Source organism: Diorhabda sublineata, chromosome 5 (assembly GCF_026230105.1).
Source record: "Diorhabda sublineata isolate icDioSubl1.1 chromosome 5, icDioSubl1.1, whole genome shotgun sequence".
Lineage (NCBI taxonomy): Eukaryota > Metazoa > Arthropoda > Insecta > Coleoptera > Chrysomelidae > Diorhabda > Diorhabda sublineata.
In genome coordinates, this window is record NC_079478.1 from 15031400 (window position 1) to 15051705 (window position 20306).

A 20306-nucleotide genomic window follows, 5' to 3' on the forward strand; every position below is an offset into this window, starting at 1 on the left:
GCTCAATTACTGTGTCTATTGTATTTTCGATGTTTGTTATTTTTTTTGTCATGTACGCTAGTGAGATCTGAGTGGAGGGGGGGGGGCGAAAGATCTTACGCCGAATATATGGACCAGTGTGCGAGAAAAGCGTGTGGCGTAGTGATACAAACACCGAGCTCTACCGGCTTTATGAAGACTCCAGCTTGGTAACAGAAGTCATAATTTTTTCCCCTTGGTAGATCACTGTTTTTGCATTTCAGACCGTTTAAGAAGGCCACCACATTTTCATTTGTTTAATAATCCAACTAGTAATGGATTGAGAATATTCATACACACATCAAATGAATGAACAAAATCGAAAATAAAAACACATCTCACTACACTCTGGTAAAGACATTTAAGTTTATTATAATAAATTTGCAATGGTCTTTTCAAATTTACACTGGTAGGTTACAAGTTGGATATCTATTCTAAATATTTTCCTATAGGGTATAATAGAAAAACCAATAGTGTTTTTTATATCTTTATTAACTATATATCTATTTTTCAACAATTGAATTAAAAATGTTTTACATTTAAAACTAAGAAAAATGAGTATTACATTTTATGTACTTTTATAATTTTTATATAAACTTGGGTAGGTAATATGAGTAGGAATAGCGCAAGATAATATATAAAATAGATATATGGCAGTTTTTTAATTAAATACAAAAAATATACAAAAATTGTTACTGACAATCTTAATTCTTAAATAAATAAACTGAAGATATTTTTACATATCTATCACATATTTATAACAGTATATTTACAGGGAAATAAAATCGATATTATTTTAAAAAAAACTTTGATAATTCTACAAACGATTATTTCAATATAAACAATTCGTTTTTAACTAAAGATTACAGTAACTCTATTTTCTGCTGTTGAGCAAATATTCTCTATCTAACCTTCTTAGTTCTTTTAATGATTTTTGTAAAGTGGCTTCTATCCAAGGGGAGTCGGTTGGGATGTATCCACCTATCTGACCTTCTTGTTTGCATCCCGTATCCCAAGCGAATATACCTGCTACTACATACTTGCCTTGGTCATTGGTACAAGCTAAAGCGCTACCGTAATCGACCTGAAACAAAAAAATCTACATATTATTATTGCCTATGAAATTTGAATTATTTTAAAGGAATGATTCGATATAATACAAAATATATCAATTTTGCAATAAGTTGTGATCATTGTGATAAGTGTAGAATACAATCCAATCTATTTTTTTAACTGTAGCTGTAGGCCAAGCAAAGTTTTTTTGCAGTGTTCTAGAAAACGTATTTTTTTGCTATATATTCGGGGGTGACCCCTGAATGTAAATTCAAGTGGGCTTCATGGGGTGGCTCCCACGTCAGTCGCCATCTTAAAACACACGTTTTATTGAATATCAACAATAGTGAAGATGATTTAGATAATAATTTTTGCGATATTCTTTATTTGAAACTTTTTTTTGTATAACACAGGTTTTTAATTATAGCGTTCTAAACTTTTTTACAATACGGTTTTTGCTAAATTTATAGTTAACGGTTCATGATCAATTAAAAATGGTGGTAACTGAATTTGTAGAGCATGATATTTCCTATAAATTTTATTGGAAACTTTTTCCCGTAACATTTATAATTTAAGAGCTACATACAGCATGGTAAAACTTGCACCTCGTACATTATCAGTGGCAATTTTGCTCGTTGAATACGAAAAACATTTCATAAAGCATAAAATGCGAATGGTGTCGAAAGATTAAAGATGGCCGTAATGATATGGATAATGAAGGGGGTCTAGGACGCAAATATGTCGTTTCAGATTACCTGGTTTAACGAGTTGACAGAATGGTTGAACAAAACCGCAAATTCATCGTTACTGCTTTGTCTACGGAAATTCCAGAAGTTTCAAGGTATGTTTTGTACTGTTTGCTGAACGGTAAGGCTAGAGGGTATTGAAAAGCTTGTCCACAGATATGGCAAATGTCTCAATCTCGTCGGTGATTATGTCGAAAAGTAACCGTAAGTGTGCCAATCTTTTGATAATAAAATTCTTGTTTGATATGAACTTGTTTTTTATTTCTAACCTATCGGAGGTTGAAAAAAACGGCCCTCGTATTATTATACAAAAGACTTATGCACTACTCAGCTTAGAGCCAGAATTATTTACCTATACAAAGTATCAAAAGGATTAGATTCGGTTCACATCATAAACTTGCGCAGTGTGTAGCAAGTATTCAATATTACAGCCTTCTGGATGTCGGCGAAGGTGTTTTTTTTTGGTAATCCTAGTTTAGCGATACTATCGTGCAGGGTCTTAGACACGACGCCGGTTGCTGACATGATAACTGGAATCATTTCCACATTTTATATTTACATAAACAAGAAGGACTGAATTGACTCTTCTATCAACCACCACGATGTCAGATCTGTTATTCGTCACCTGTCTATCGGTGATAATCGATCTATCATAATAGAGTCTAAAATTGTTATTCTTTAGCACCTTCCGCGGCTGGTACATGTAATACGGTGTATAAGTATTGGGAAGACTGAACTTGTTGGCCAGTTTCTGGTGGATGATGTTGCACACTTGGTGATGCCCGTGTAGATAGTCGGTATTAGCTAACACACTACAAGCATATGTTATATGTTGAATTGTTTCTGATGTTTGTTGGCATTTTCTGCGTTTGTCAGATTCAGTATTCGGATCCTTAATAACATTTTTCTTGTAGTTATTTGTGTTAATAACTTGAATCCTGGATAGTCATCATGAAACCTTCGGTCTATGGAAAGAGATTGCCGCTAGTAAGTCATTTGTTTGAAGCTTTCTTGTCAACATGCGGCTGGTTAAAGTCGTGATGATGTCTACCGTGTAGTGCCTTTCGTAACCACTGCTCCAGTTTATTGGTGTCCAATACTATATTCAAGTCCAGATTCTGGCGATGCGAGGTTGAGGGATGAGTAATCCTTATCCGCCTTGGATATAATCCGGTATAGAGTTGAGGTTTCTGATTTCTTATGAAAGAATTCACGTAGTTTCATTACCTATCGAGAGTGCAGGTTAATAAGATCGATCAAGCCTCTCCCACCCTCTTTTCGGGGTAATGTTCTAATAGTGGATGACTTCGGGGGGTGGTTGTTGTTCTTCGTCATCATTGCTCGTGTCAACCTCTGAATACCCTCTAGCTCTGTTTTATTTTCATTTTTCATACTAAAATTTCATACAATATTTTCTATTGTTTATAAAACAACAAAATTAGTATTCTGGCTTTGTTGTTCACCTCTATTGAAGTTTTAAAGAAAATTAACAGATGTTGCTCACTGTAATTTTCGCGGATTGGTGATAGACGATTCTATAATTTATCCAGATTTTTCTTTTTATCGGTGAGTATTTTAAGGTTGAGATATATATTTTTTTTAATTTGAACCACTTGAGAAGTATTGAAGTGATACAAATAAGTAATTATTAAATAATTTATAGTACCTAATTAAGACCAAAAGCTTTAAAGAATATATCGTCGTTGTTCTGGTCGCTAAGTCCAATTTTCAGAAATTTCACTAGTCCTAAATGTATTTGTTTTTTAATAGTGATAGTGTTTAATAATTCATCTACCTCGTTACCTAATTCACTATAAACTATCAAACGTGTGCAAAAGTGTGTAGCTGGAATTAGAGACTTCTGTCAGAACAACGATTATATTGTATAATACAATTATCTGAATTTTATTTGTACGTATTTTCATATTTTGATTTATTGTTAACATTCATACCGAATATATAAATATAAAAAGTGAGAACTAAATTATCAGAGAAAAATTAACATTTTATAAAAAATATATTAATTTTTACTATAGTCTGATAACATTGTTTCAAACTCTACGCTCTGAAGTAGCCAATATGTACAAAAAAAATTGTTTCTTCATCCCAGCCGCTAATAATTCCAAAATAATGATACTATTAAATAGAATTTATGAATGAAACGTTTTGTTGTTATGTTGCCATATTTTTGGTAGTGCCTTAATTCAAGATTTGTTACATGGTTTCCATACATACCTTACATTGGTCGATATCTGATGTTGCGCACAATGTATGTTCTTTGAAATTGGGTAGTGATTCTTGGAACCTCTCACTTAAGCTATTCTTACATTTCTCACCTTCCATCAATTTTACATCTATATGGTGCATAATGGCCCCTCTTGCGTGTACTACAAAATAGTAAATTATTTTCAATGTGCATATAGCGATAAGTAAAATTATTTATGTTTCTAAATCTTCTTGATTTTAGGTCTTTTCTGTTTCAAAATTAATTTTTTTAATAATAGATAAAATTGCATTTCGACTTTTCTTCAAGTCTTTATCAAAATATTTTGATTTTGAAACAGAAGAGAAAATCAAGAAGGTTTAGAAACATAAACATATCAAAAGCTCTAAGAAATAAGAATTAAGAAATTAATAAAATTATTTATTATATAATTTTGCTTCTTCAAAATTTTTACGAAAGTTTTTATTGAATAAAAAAAAATATTCGCTATCCCACTAGTATGACTTTAAACATCCAAATTACTTAATGTTTCGAAGCAAGATTTTGTGCTTTAACTTGCTTTTATGTAAAATGTAGCCTATTCGGACTATAGACTGTTATTGTTACAATGAGGAACCTTTTCAAATTTTGTATTTTTTACTGCAAAATAATGAGTAGGTATTGAATTATATCATATAATAAAACTATATTGTGAAGACTGGATTTATCGTCATATCTTTATTTATCCTTAAATTTAGATATAGGACCTTAGTGTTATGTAAGACAGTGTATAATTAAGCAATCTGCACGTGAATTACTTAAATATCTGAGGTTTGCTTTTGGTAGCTGCACTGGAACTGTACTGAACTGGACCAGTACAGGTCAGTTCATGAGTGTATAGAATTAGTTTGATCGGATACTAAGAAAGATATAATGCAGAGAGCAATGGAGCATTTGTTGATTGTTGTATTTGAGGTGCTTGAGGCCTTGTAGTATTAACAATAATGGAAAACGATTTAGTACTTTTTGATATTTTACATTCGCCCGATGACATATTGCCACCGTTTGCAGATTACACTTATTGTACTGTGCAAGCAGTACAGGGAGCTGGGTGAACTAGTTCTCTTGCACTGCTACTAAGCGACACTAGCGCTGGTTCTGCTACAAAGAACGCTTTAGTGTGCACTTCCTGAACTAGTTCTGTCAGTGCAGCTACTAAGAACAAACCTCTTGTCTACGAACAAAACAAACGTCGTTTATATTTGAATTCACAAATCACCTATTTTATAAAAGTTTAACACAGATGGCCCAAGGTTGAATGATTTTTGTAAATCGAGTTCAGAACCCTAGATGGATCTGCTAGCATAACTATATATCCAGTTGACGAATTTGAGACTGCATAGTTTTATGTTGGTAGACATTGTGCAGTTTCTCTTGATGACTGGGTATTATTGTAAGGATCTATTAATGTGATGCATTTGTTTCCAAACACTCATAAGGTCTTAAAATGTTTAAATAGATGGCTACAGGCTATAAATAATATTAGATTAACTTGAAGGGATGAATTTTATTACAATTATGTATAATTACTTAAAATGTAAAATTGTAATCTTCGTATGGAATCTTTTGTTTAAAAATATATGTATTTCCTTCCAAGTTTTATTTTTACCTTATCAATAAATACACAGACGTTAGTTTAGATTATTATTATAATGGAAGGATTATCAGATTACTTTCAAACTACTAACAAACTACATTTTACTTGAGTAACGAAATAAGTGCTCTTGCAAAAACAAACATTTTCCTTCTAAGAAGATTACAACTAATAAATTTGCAAATTTAGTTTTTTTCATAATGTTTTCAAAATTTTATCTTGAAAATTATAGTAATATTGTATGTTGAAAATATGTTATTTTCAGAAATATTAACAAAAATAGAATATTTATTAGTTCTAAGATAGCAGTATGAAATACCTTCAAATAATTCAAATTACGCGCCATGAATAAAATTCAAATTTGCCAGTATTTTATGAAAGATGTCATATTAGTAGTTCAAGCTAGACCCCCCAGTCGACGTCAATTTAGTTAGAACAAATAATGTTATCGTGATGCATCTAAATACAGGTGATCTCTAGATGAATTCCGAGAAGTGAATATATTTATTATGGTCACATTGTTTTGTAGGCCTATTTAACTTGAAAAAAAATTTAATGTGAATCTTCAGAAATAGCCTCTCTTGGAGGATTTATCTTAAACCTCTTAAATAAAATATTGATCTCAAATTTTTAATACTTATTTGAAAAAGTTTTTCTTCTGAACCCCAGACACTGACGGTCATTATTAGGGCAGTACTCGAATAAATTGTACTCAAAATAGTACTTGAGTACTCAGTATTTTTTATTCCGGAGTACGCAGTAGACAAGACGTCTCAACAATTCTTAGCTTGTTACTAGAGCCCGTTTGTCTTGTATGAAGAGTGCAGTCATAGATTATCAAATAACAGATTCTAACCAAATTACTTAAACCCTAAATTTTAAATCATAAAATGTTAATACCCAACAAGACATGTCGAACTTAAAGTTATTTCGTGCAGTCCCTAAAATTTGTGAAAGTACTTTTCATAAGAGTATTCGAATGTTTGAAATATTCATGGTTACTTTAGCGCAGTACTCTGCTCAGTTGTGCACTGATCCACCCTAACTTTCAAAGTCTCACTAATGCACCGTATAGCTATTGATATACTTTAAACAGTTGTGGACAAACTAATTCAATACATGGAAACATAAATAAAAATGAAATAGTTTTAAAAAAGCAAATACGTTACTAATACTTTTGAAGTAATAAACAAATTTTGAAATATCTTTCACTTACGTTGCAAAATACGTTTTCCCCATCCTGTAACTTTACAGCTACCAAGAGAAGTTTTGAGATCGGGTAAGCAGATACTTCCTACATTTTTACTCCATCTAAATTTCTCCGTAAGTTTCAAAATAGCCAAATCGTAGCCGGCTTCTTTGTATCGAGGATGTCTAATAATTGCAGCAACTTTAACTATTTGGAATGGCAGTGGTTCTTCGTCAATTCCCAATTTCCATTCTCCTCCTTTGACAAGAACGTCGGAAGTTTGCAATCTAAAATTATACAGATTTTTAACCATCAAATTGATTGTAAACATTTTATAATAAGAACAATGATAGTAAGAAATTTGAAAGAAACAAAAATTGCTTCGTTTCATAAACATAATATCGAATGAATCGCAAGCTATAATACTGTTCAGTTAATTCGCATTACAAAGACTTCGTTAGATGGTATTACAAAAACAAAACAAGATGAGGTAATCAATCGAATACCAGTTCAAGTAATATCATATATAAAGCATTAAAGGCAACAAGATGAGATGAATTTGAAGGATAGAAAAGTAATAGAATAGCAGTCAAACGTAAAAAGATTAGGAATAAATGAGTTGAAAAAACAAATTACATGCATTGCAACCGAACACAAAACTGCTGACAGTAGGAATTGATACTTGTGATCATAATAAATAGATAAACGAAAGAATAAGCATACATCAAATAAGCGCTTGAGGCCATGAAAATATTAATACGTTGAGCCCCTACCAAACTTGATAAATTTTTCCTTGGGGCCAAAAAAATTTTTTTGGGGTTTTACTCTCTATTTGGTATGTGGATCCAAGGACATTAAAGGATAAATTTATTTGAAATAAAAAATGCCAAAAAAAGTTGAAACTAAAGTGCCCGGTCTTATGGACAGTACACATATTTTGCACCTTCTGTTTGATATTTTTTCGCTTTTTTATCCTTTTAACGACGAGTTATGTTTTTATGTAAAGGCTACAAAAATGTGCGATGTATTTTGAGAAATATTAGATGAAATCAAGGTAACATGAAGGTAGTACAAATAAAAAAAATTTTTTTCGAGCCACGACGGTCTAACTAAACTATAAAACATATTTAAGTACGGTTCCTTGTGTCGAGGAGAAGGTTTGATGTTTGGTTTGACATAAAATATGTCGTGCAGTCCATATGACCGCTCCGGACTGTAGAAAAAGTTTTATGGACCACACCGGGGCTCAACGTACTAAGACAAAACTCAGGAATATATATATATATATATATATATATATATATATATATATATATATATATATATATATATATATATATATATATATAAACATTGATGCGACCTAACTAATACTGAAGAATTTAATACATAAAGAGAAACTATTGAGAAGTTTTTAAAGATGAATTATTATAACAATAAAGGAACCCAATGAAGAAGGAAATAATACCACTTATGAGCGAGTAAATTGATGAGGTACTAAAAAGAGAAAATGTAGCAAAATATTACGAAGCGCAAATAATTAAATTATATGGATGCATATAAAAGACAAAAACACTATAAACTAACATAACTGATTGGGTATCACTGAATAAAATTTCAAAGGCACCAGAAAAGTTAGACTTGCTTGAACAAGTAGAATCATACCGCTAGAAAATGAAAGTAAACAACAGGTCTAATGAAAAATAAAGATAATGTGAATGAATTCCCTACGATAAGCAGATTACTGAGTTTAATCTCTTCGAAAATCTACAGTTTATACAAAAAACACTAACAGACTTTTCGAATATTTTTTCAACTTCGTTTCAATACTGCAAAACTTTCTGAAATTTTCAATAATTATTTTTCTAATCTTAATTTATGGAACCGTATATTCATACTAAACGCACTCATTCTTTTATATTATTATACCAAATTACAAATTTAAGTGTCTGGCGAGAGATTCAATAACTTGGAACTAGCATGACATTGCATTTTTAACGCTAAACATAATTTAGATTTTTTACCGAATATCAATAAAGTAAATCAGTTTGAATGATCGAATAAATAATAATCACATGAAGTGAAAAAAAGGTTATGATTGCAGCTGTTGGCTTGTGTTTTAAAAAGTGTGATAATGTAGTCGTATTATAGATGCTCTCGTCTAATTTGTACCGTTTGATGCTGGAATCAAAGTTAAATGTCATTATGCAATTGCACCTTCATCGAAAAGTGCGCAAATTTGAAAAAAAAAAAGATATTTTACTGTGACCAACTCGTCCCACATCGAACTCTTTGTACAATTTAACAGAATACCAAAAGTGGGCATGAATAAGTGAGCTGCTATAGACAAACAGATTGTTTGTTCGCTTCTACACCTAAAAGATCCCAAACTTTACACGAGTAATTAATTTCCTCCTTCATTGTCATCAATTTCTGTGAGAGGAGATGGTGACAAAAAAAACCAAGAAGGTGTAAATGATATGCAATTGCTGAATCGACGAAAACATAAGTAACAAGTTGGAACGAGGAATGAAAATTATAAAAAAACTTATAATATGACAAGTGAAAAAATCTATGTTTTTTCTTGATAATTGTATTCTACTCGCGAGTATCATCATATTAAAATTTCCATCCATCCACAAATTTCTCAAATGTAACGTTTTTCAAGCGTCTCTTTTAGTAATCGAAATTAAACCAGGATTTTGATCAAAGGTTATAATTGAACGTTTAACTTACCCTTCTATACAATGGGCAGCAGTAAGAACGGCGTCCTTAGCAATAATAGCACCTCCACAAAGTAAACTGCGATTGGTATCTCTCAAAATCATAGCCTGCCATGGATATTGAGCGAAATTGGCATCTAAGGGACCGGGTCCAATGGGACTTGAGTTCTGAAAATTTTGAAATCCTGATATGAACAGTATTTTTTATTAAATGTACGGGCCAAGACGTATACGAATTGAATATATTTGCAAAACTTTTCTGCTATTATTTAACCGTGATAAATTCGGTGGAACATTAGCAGAATAGTTTGATACTCGTCAAATCACATCTTAAACCTGATCTAGGAGTTTTGTAGGAAGCTCAATGCGTTAGGGAGAATAATCTCTTGGATTTGGGAATCAAGGGGTAATGAGGAGACCAATATATGCCTGTATCATAGGACCGGAGCTTTCTGTTATACAGGAAAGTGCACATACAAAAATAGACTAATAAAAAAAAATTCAGTGAAAACTGAAGTACTGCGAGATATAGGTAATATCTGGATCTTAGCAAAAAATGCTATATCCTCTAACTGGTCTCTTGAGGGACATAGTAGAAATTCTGGTCGTCTACGGTAAAACAGAGTCAGATCGACGATCTTTTTTCTATGCCCTAAGCTGTCCAAGTTTCTGCTCAACTCTGGCTCGCCTATAAGTCCATCTGTATTAAGTCCAATATCTCCAGGGTATGCGTGGGGGTCGAGCTCCAAATGTGCGAGTAATATTCCAAAGATGGACGAAGCTTAGCCTTGTAGAGGATTAGAAGCTATTGCGGAGTAAATAGCTTTTGGTTTTAAAGAGAAGTTTTTGTGAAGCTGCCTTGGCTAATCGGCCACTTGACTATACCAGGACATAATGCTTTTAACCTTAGCACCCAGCAAGCGAATTTGATTTAACTGATTAATTGATATAATTAAAATGATAGAATATTTCAAAGAACTTACCAAATTTAGTTCTCCACAAGTTGGTTCGGATTCCTTAATTACATTTTGTGTACTTTTAATACTTTGCCTCTTTCTAACAATAGATGCTCTAGTATTATTAGATCTTCTAGTGATTCTATTAGTGTTGACTACATCATGTTGACCATAGAAGTTATCTTCTTTATATTGTCCATCGTCGACTCCGTCTACCAAGTTTGCGGACGGCCAGGGGTCCACATAATTGGGGTCACGACAACATTTACCCAAAATTCCTGTTTCGATGTCTCTGCAAACCTAAACAGAGTAGAAAGTTTGTTAAGAAACTCATTCAAATGTGATATTTATCGCCAAAGCAATTGGGTATTATAAAAATTACAGTTACAGTGTATATTTGTTAAAAATCACTTACCACTGTATTGTTTCTCATTTCACGTATTTATTTTATGAAAAAAACTCCATGAAGTAGTAATTTATAAAAAATATGACACATAACGTAAAGACTAGCAGAGTATAAGAGAAAGCCGATACTCTTTTTTGATTAATAGAGAAAGTCAAGAAAATAAATGGTAAGACAGACAGGTTTATTATGTGTGCATTAGCTTGTCGCATTTTAGCTATATTGCGGATAAATACAGGCATCTTTGATAAAAATTGAAGGGTTAGGAGTCATAGAAGAGATTTGATTTTTATTGATATTAAGTTGATAAGAATAGATACTATTCCTTGATCTATGTTATATCTCCATCAGGTTTTGGTGAAATTAATTGACTGAATTCATTTTCACGTTTTTGAGATAATAAAACGTTAAGAAATTTTAAGAGAATTATAATTATTCCCAGAGCCTCGAGTCGAAATTTGTTAAAAGTATACTCGCATTGAGAAGTAGCATTAGCTCATCTAATTATGACATAATGCAATTAAGCATAATGTGGGAGGATAGAATTGCATATTGAATGTAGTAAAAATATATTATAAATATGTTCTTGATGATAAATACGCCGATGAACTTTTTCTTTTGTTCATATATTTAATTTAGGTGTTCGTTCATTACTATACTGCCAGCCTTTTTATTGCTTTTGTCATTTAAAAAATTCAAAAACGGAAAGTTATATATTTCTACAAGAAGTTTTTTCAACAACTCATTATGCCAAAATTCTATAAAAATGTTTTTCATATACTAAGAAGAATCTAAAATTCGAAACAAAAACATATTTCCATGTGAAAGCTTTGTGAGTTTTGCAATATAAAAACAAAACCAAATGTCTAACAAATATACAGTCTATCAATTTTCATTAATTAAAAGCTAACCTAGCCTCAGACATTAATTATTTAGTGTCTAATAAGTCAATACGTCAAATTATAATCAATTACATGTCAAAATTTGTAGTACATCTTGCCGCATACATCTCCAACCATTCTACAAGACGTCATTTTCTGTCTCTAGTTGATATTGCTAAAAATGATCATGACTCTTTGTTCATTTGAATTTTGAAATATAGATTGAGGACCAAAAGTTTCCTCGTCTTATAATATATACCGCGTCTCTTATTGTATTTACGTCTGCTTGGATATTTTATCTATCCAGCATCTTATTAAAATCTGATTGTTCTGTTTCATTCAAGTTCATTTTTGTATTTATTTATTCGTCAAATCGTCCTATAGAAATTAATATTCGGTATAGCCTTGAAATTTTGTGGTGCTTGGACTTCCGTTTTTGTCTACGCGGTTAAGAAACACTTGTTAAAAGGTCTTTGTTCTTAAATGATAACTATCAAAATGCTTTATAGTTGTATCTTTATGACCCAAGTAATGGAATTAATCTTTTATCGCCCATTTTAACATTAATTTTTCTGCATGTTATATTATTTTATAAACAAAAGCCTTAAATCAAAAACCGCTTACTGTTGTTGGTACTCTCAGCAATTCCTGTTCTTTGGTGAGTACTACAGGTACTGGCGATACAACTCCTTCCACTGTGCAGTAAATTTCTTGAACGCATTTCAAAGCAGCAGCACATCCTGCAGGAGCTTGAACTTCGTCAGGATTATATGGTGGCGGTGTTCTAACAGGACCTTTTGTGGGACTTTTCGTTGAAACGAATACGTTATTACTGTTTGCTGATTCACCTTTGTTGTCGGGTTGCCGAACCTCGCTGTTTATATTAGATCCCATTCCTGTAAATGTAGTAAAATTTTAAATTCCTTGTTTTTTACTTTTTAACATAAACTTATAGTGAACATACTACTAACACTACACTTATACTGACACTGTCTGATGTGCGTTTCAATATCTAAGGTCTTCAGAAACCGTAGCACAATTGTAGATATACAAGTACTCATCATATTAAAGACAATCGCATGTTTGCCATAGTTCCAATTCTTTCTTGACGAATATCGAATGACGTTCTGTAATATTTAGTCCAGTTTAGTGATATTGGACATTGGGCTATTTACTGATAGTTAAAAATAAATAAGTGACCAAATACACTGAATGAAATTACAAATTGTAGAAATAACTTTTGCTGAGATTTCTGCTACTGAAGTGTAATCTAATGCCGAAGCATGAAGCTCCTTAAGTACTCTGTCCTACATTTAATGATTAGAGTAAGTTGAAATACCTTCAAATTTTTGTAAATGAACTGCTCCACTTACCCTAGTTTACTATGTAACATTGCTTACCTTCGTGTTCTGTTGTAGGTCCATTAATTCCCGAAGAGCCGGTACTTCTGGTGGGAAGTTCAAATGCTGGGGTAGGTTTCTCATAATGGTAACCGTCGCTGGTGGAAGGCCTGTAAGGTTTTTCAGAGGGATAAGATGGAGTAATATGGGTGTTTGTGTCTGTAGGTAGGCCTGAAGATTTGGGAAATGTGCATTCACCATTTGGTGATAAAGAACTACCAGGTGGACATTGTTGGGATCTACAATCACCAAATGACGATGGGGATGTGCCAAGAGGACAACGATTGTTTTCGGAACTAGAAGAAGGTATGCAATCCCCCACAACGCTTTTGATATAGCCCTGAGGACATTCTTTTTGATTTATAGATACCTTCTGACAAAGACCAGAAGATGTGAGACGTGTACCTAGTGGGCACTGTGGTCTGGGTTCGAATGGAATTGTAGGCTTGGGATAAACATAACCACCCACAGTGGTGGGAGCTTTAGGGGTTACAGATGGAAATTTAGGCATCGGTGTTTTTGTATATTCACATTCTGAACCTGATGACGAGGGAACTTGTCCTGGAGGGCATGTTTGTTTGGAAACTGGGGTATATATACAAGTACCAGCTGCAGATAAAATTTGACCAGGTCTGCAAGAAGGTCTCACGGTATTTGAATAAGCAGTCGTTGGTTTTGGATACACGTATCCCGTTGTTTGTTTGCTAGGTTCACATTGCCCTGTTGCTAGTGATAATTGGGTACCAGTAGGACAACTTTTTGGTCGCTGTGTGGTTACAGAAGGTAGGCTGGGCTTTATTGTTTTTGGATACTCACATCCTGAACCTGATGAGGAAGGAATTTGTCCAGGTCTGCATATTGTTGATATATTTTTAGGATAGTCACAAGTTCCAATGTTTGTTAATATTTGTCCTGGTCGACAAGTGACTGTTGGCTTAGAAGTAGTCGTCGATGGATATCCACACACTCCGCTTGGCGACAATACTTGACCCGGTCTACAACGACTTATAGGTTTCTTGGGATACTCACAAGTTCCCATTGGTGATAGACTTTGTCCAGGTTGACAAACTGGCCGTGGCTCAACAGTTGGAAAAGCAGTGCTTGGTTTGGGATATACGTATCCTGTTGTTTGTTTACTAGGTTCGCATTTCGCTGTTGTCAAAGATAATCGAGTACCAGCAGGACAACTTTTTGGTTTCTGTGTGGTTACTGAAGGGAATATGGGCTTGGGTGTTTTTGGAAATTCACATTCTGAACCTGATGTCGAGGGAACTTGGCCTGGAGGGCACGTTAGCTTTGGAGCTAGTGAGTATATACAGGTACCAGTTTCTGATAAAATTTGATCAGGTCTGCAAGAGGGTCCTACGGTTTTTGGAGAAGCAGTTGTTGGTTTTGGATACACGTATCCCGTTGTTTGTTTGCTAGGTTCACATTGCCCTGTTGCTAGTGATAATTGGGTACCAGTAGGACAACTTTTTGGTCGTTGTGTTGTCACAGACGGGAGGCTGGGCTTTATTGTTTTTGGATACTCACATCCTGAATCTGATGAGGAAGGAACTTGGCCTGGAGGGCACGTTAGCTTGGAAGCTGGTGAGTATATGCAGTTACCAGTTTCTGATAAAATTTGACCAGGTCTGCAAGAAGGTCTTACGGTATTTGGATAAGCAGTTGTTGGTTTTGCATAAACGTATCTCGTTGTTTGTTTGCTAGGTTCACATTGTCCTGTTGCTAGTGATAATTGGGTACCAATAGGGCAACTTTTTGGTCGCTGTGTTACTGAAGGGAATATGGGTTTAGGTGTTTTTGGAAATTCACATTCTGAACCTGATGTTGAGGGAACTTGGCCTGGAGGGCACGTTAGCGTGGGAGCTGGCGAGTATATACAGATACCAGTTTCTGAGAGAATTTGACCAGGTCTGCAAGAAGGTCCTACGGTTTTTGGAGAAGCAGTTGTTGATTTTGGATACACGTATCCCGTTGTTTGTTTGCTAGGTTCACATTGCCCTGTTGCTAGTGATAATTGGGTACCAGTAGGACAACTTTTTGGTCGTTGTGTTGTCACAGAAGGGAGGCTGGGCTTTATTGTTTTTGGATACTCACATCCTGAACCTGATAAGGAAGGAATTTGTCCAAGTCTGCATATTGTTGATATATTTTTAGGATAGTCACAAGTTCCAATGTTTGTTAGTATTTGTCCTGGTCGACAAGTGACTGTTGGCTTAGCAGTAGTCGTCGGTGGATATCCACACACTCCGCTTGGCGACAATACTTGACCCGGTCTACAACGACTTATAGGTTTCTTGGGATACTCACAAGTTCCCATTGGTGATAGACTTTGTCCAGGTTGACAAACTGGCCGTGGCTCAACAGTTGGAAAAGTAGTGCTTGGCTTGGGATATACGTATCCTGTTATTTGTTTACTAGGTTCGCATTTCGCTGTTGTCAAAGATAATTGAGTACCAGCAGGACAACTTTTTGGTTGCTGTGTGGTTACTGAAGGGAATATGGGTTTAGGTGTTTTAGGAAATTCACATTCTGAACCTGATGACGAGGGAACTTGGCCTGGAGGGCATGTTGGTTTGGAAGCTGGGGTATATATACAAGTACCAGCTGCAGATAAAATTTGACCAGGTCTGCAAGAAGGTCTCACGGTATTTGGATAAGCAGTTGTTGGTTTTGTATACACGTATCCCGTTGTTTGTTTGCTAGGTTCACATTGCCCTGTTGCTAGTGATAATTGGGTACCAGTAGGACAACTTTTTGGTCGTTGTGTTGTCACAGACGGGAGGCTAGGCTTTATTGTTTTTGGATACTCACATCCTGAACCTGATGAGGAAGGAATTTGTCCAGGTCTGCATGTTGTTGATATATTTTTAGGATAGTCACAAGTTCCAATGTTTGTTAGTATTTGTCCTGGTCGACAAGTGACTGTTGGCTTAGCAGTAGTCGACGATGGATATCCACACACTCCGCTTGGCGACAATACTTGACCCGGTCTACAACGACTTATAGGTTTCTTGGGATACTCACAAGTTCCCATTGGTGATAGACTTTGTCCAGGTTGACAAACTGGCCGTGGCTCAACAGTTGGAAAAGTAGTGCTTGGTTTGGGATATACGTATCCTGTTGTTTGTTTAGTAGGTTCGCATTTCGCTGTTGTCAAAGATAATTGAGTACCAGCAGGACAACTTTTTGGTCGCTGTGTGGATACCGAAGGGAATATGGGTTTAGATGTTTTAGGAAATTCACATTCTGAACCTGATGATGAGGGAACTTGGCCTGGAGGGCATGTTGGTTTGGAAGCTGGGGTATATATACAAGTACCAGCTGCAGATAAAATTTGACCAGGTCTGCAAGAAGGTCTCACGGTATTTGGATAAGCAGTTGTTGGTTTTGTATACACGTATCCCGTTGTTTGTTTGCTAGGTTCACATTGCCCTGTTGCTAGTGATAATTGGGTACCAGTAGGACAACTCTTTGGTCGTTGTGTTGTCACAGACGGGAGGCTGGGCTTTATTGTTTTTGGATACTCACATCCTGAACCTGATGAGGAAGGAATTTGTCCAGGTCTGCATGTTGTTGATATATTTTTAGGATAGTCACAAGTTCCAATGTTTGTTAGTATTTGTCCTGGTCGACAAGTGACTGTTGGCTTAGCAGTAGTCGACGATGGATATCCACACACTCCGCTTGGCGACAATACTTGACCCGGTCTACAACGACTTATAGGTTTCTTGGGATACTCACAAGTTCCCATTGGTGATAGACTTTGTCCAGGTTGACAAACTGGCCGTGGCTCAACAGTTGGAAAAGTAGTGCTTGGCTTGGGATATACGTATCCTGTTGTTTGTTTACTAGGTTCGCATTTCGCTGTTGTCAAAGACAATTGAGTACCAGCAGGACAACTTTTTGGTTGCTGTGTGGTTACTGAAGGGAATATGGGTTTAGGTGTTTTAGGAAATTCACATTCTGAACCTGATGACGAGGGAACTTGGCCTGGAGGGCATGTTGGTTTGGAAGCTGGGGTATATATACAAGTACCAGCTGCAGATAAAATTTGACCAGGTCTGCAAGAAGGTCTCACGGTATTTGGATAAGCAGTTGTTGGTTTTGTATACACGTATCCCGTTGTTTGTTTGCTAGTTTCACATTGCCCTGTTGCTAGTGATAATTGGGTACCAGTAGGACAACTTTTTGGTCGTTGTGTTGTCACAGACGGGAGGCTGGGCTTTATTGTTTTTGGATACTCACATCCTGAACCTGATGAGGAAGGAATTTGTCCAGGTCTGCATGTTGTTGATATATTTTTAGGATAGTCACAAGTTCCAATGTTTGTTAGTATTTGTCCTGGTCGACAAGTGACTGTTGGCTTAGCAGTAGTCGACGATGGATATCCACACACTCCGCTTGGCGACAATACTTGACCCGGTCTACAACGACTTATAGGTTTCTTGGGATACTCACAAGTTCCCATTGGTGATAGACTTTGTCCAGGTTGACAAACTGGCCGTGGCTCAACAGTTGGAAAAGTAGTGCTTGGTTTGGGATATACGTATCCTGTTGTTTGTTTACTAGGTTCGCATTTCGCTGTTGTCAAAGATAATTGAGTACCAGCAGGACAACTTTTTGGTCGCTGTGTGGTTACCGAAGGGAATATGGGTTTAGATGTTTTAGGAAATTCACATTCTGAACCTGATGATGAGGGAACTTGGCCTGGAGGGCATGTTGGTTTGGAAGCTGGGGTATATATACAAGTACCAGCTGCAGATAAAATTTGACCAGGTCTGCAAGAAGGTCTCACGGTATTTGGATAAGCAGTTGTTGGTTTTGTATACACGTATCCCGTTGTTTGTTTGCTAGGTTCACATTGACCTGTTGCTAGTGATAATTGGGTACCAGTAGGACAACTTTTTGGTCGTTGTGTTGTCACAGACGGGAGGCTGGGCTTTATTGTTTTTGGATACTCACATCCTGAACCTGATGAGGAAGGAATTTGTCCAGGTCTGCATGTTGTTGATATATTTTTAGGATAGTCACAAGTTCCAATGTTTGTTAGTATTTGTCCTGGTCGACAAGTGACTGTTGGCTTAGCAGTAGTCGACGATGGATATCCACACACTCCGCTTGGCGACAATACTTGACCCGGTCTACAACGACTTATAGGTTTCTTGGGATACTCACAAGTTCCCATTGGTGATAGACTTTGTCCAGGTTGACAAACTGGCCGTGGCTCAACAGTTGGAAAAGTAGTGCTTGGTTTGGGATATACGTATCCTGTTGTTTGTTTACTAGGTTCGCATTTCGCTGTTGTCAAAGATAATTGAGTACCAGCAGGACAACTTTTTGGTTGCTGTGTGGTTACCGAAGGGAATATGGGTTTAGGTGTTTTAGGAAATTCACATTCTGAACCTGATGACGAGGGAACTTGGCCTGGAGGGCACGTTAGCTTGGGAGCTGGTGAGTATATACAGATACCAGTTTCTGATAGAATTTGACCAGGTCTGCAAGAAGGTCCTACGGTTTTTGGAGAAGCAGTTGTTGATTTTGTATACACGTATCCCGTTGTTTGTTTGCTAGGTTCACATTGCCCTGTTGCTAGTGATAATTGGGTACCAGTAGGACAACTTTTTGGTCGTTGTGTTGTCACAGACGGGAGGCTGGGCTTTATTGTTTTTGGATACTCACATCCTGAACCTGATGAGGAAGGAATTTGTCCAGGTCTGCATGTTGTTGATATATTTTTAGGATAGTCACAAGTTCCAATGTTTGTTAGTATTTGTCCTGGTCGACAAGTGACTGTTGGCTTAGCAGTAGTCGACGATGGATATTCACACACTCCGCTTGGCGACAATACTTGACCCGGTCTACAACGACTTATAGGTTTCTTGGGATACTCACAAGTTCCCATTGGTGATAGACTTTGTCCGGATTGACAAATTGGTCGTTGTTTAACAATTGGATAAGTAGGAGTTGGTTTGGGAAACATATATCCTACAGTCTGTTCTTTAGGCTCACATTTTCCTGATTCTAAGGATAATTGAGTACCATTGGAACATCTAATCGGTCGCTGTGTGGTAATTGAAGGGAATATGGGCTTTGGTGTTTTTGGAAATTCACATTCTGAACCTGATGTTGAGGGAACTTGGCCTGGAGGGCATTTTGGTTCAATTGATTTGCTTGGTGTTGAGGGGTATTTGCAAACTCCTGATTCGGACAAAATTTGGCCAGGTTGACATGTTTGAGCTGTAGGAAAAGGAATTGTTGGTTTTGGATATGCATATCCAGTAAACTGTTGTTTTGGTATACATTTTCCACTTTTTAGTGATAATTTTGTATCAGATGGGCAATTTTCAGGACGTTTTGTAGTTGGTAGAGGTGAAGTAACAGTTAAATTGCCAACAGAATTTTTCATTGGATATTCACAGGTACCCAATGACGTTCGAATTTGGCCACGTCTACAGGATGGATATTCACAAGTTCCGGATGGAGATACACTTTGACCTAATTTACAAGATATTTGTGGCTTACGGCTAGGAAATATTGTCCGTTGTGGTGGTGACACGCATTTACCCGATGAAGACAATATTTGTCCTGGTATACAGGCAAGAGATGGTCTTGGAGAGGTTTGGCCCGGGTAAACACAAGCACCCAAAGAATTTAATACTTGACCTGGGCTACAAGAAGACTTAGTAGTTGTTTTTTGAGGAGAAATGCATATTCCATCCGAAGATAATATTTGTCCACGTTGACACAATATCGGTTTATTCGTGGAAATGGGAGGAGACTTTGTGATAGGGGTTTTCGGATATTCGCATCTGCCGTTTGGTGACAGTACTTGTCCAAGTACACATTGAGGGCGAGGTTGTTGAGGATAAGTACAGGAACCAACAGCAGACAAGATTTGTCCTGGAGAACAAGGACTTTTAGTAGTAAATTGATAAGGCCTTTGTGTTGTTATGGATGGTTGATATGTTCTTATGCTAGATGTAAGTGGAGTTGTATATGGATTAGGTGTGACTGATGGTTTTTGTGTCGTGGCCGAATATTGGAATGGTTTGCCAGGTGTTGTTACTAATGGTT

At 35.8% G+C, this 20306-nt stretch overlaps 1 protein-coding gene across 1 annotated transcript in view; it reads right to left on the minus strand.

Annotated features, from left to right (window-relative positions):
* Positions 1-433: 433 nt before the first annotated feature.
* Positions 434-20306, minus strand: part of LOC130444288 (mucin-2-like) — a 64723-nt gene continuing 44850 nt past the window's right edge. Inside the window, exons 7-13 of the mRNA XM_056779360.1 lie at positions 13227-13336; positions 12451-12722; positions 10570-10842; positions 9600-9754; positions 6891-7150; positions 4053-4204; positions 434-1102 (exon numbers count right to left, since the gene is read on the minus strand). Of these exons, the coding sequence (XP_056635338.1) occupies positions 893-1102; positions 4053-4204; positions 6891-7150; positions 9600-9754; positions 10570-10842; positions 12451-12722; positions 13227-13336 (1432 nt within the window). The 3' untranslated portion in view covers positions 434-892. The remainder of the gene's footprint in view (positions 1103-4052; positions 4205-6890; positions 7151-9599; positions 9755-10569; positions 10843-12450; positions 12723-13226; positions 13337-20306) is intronic.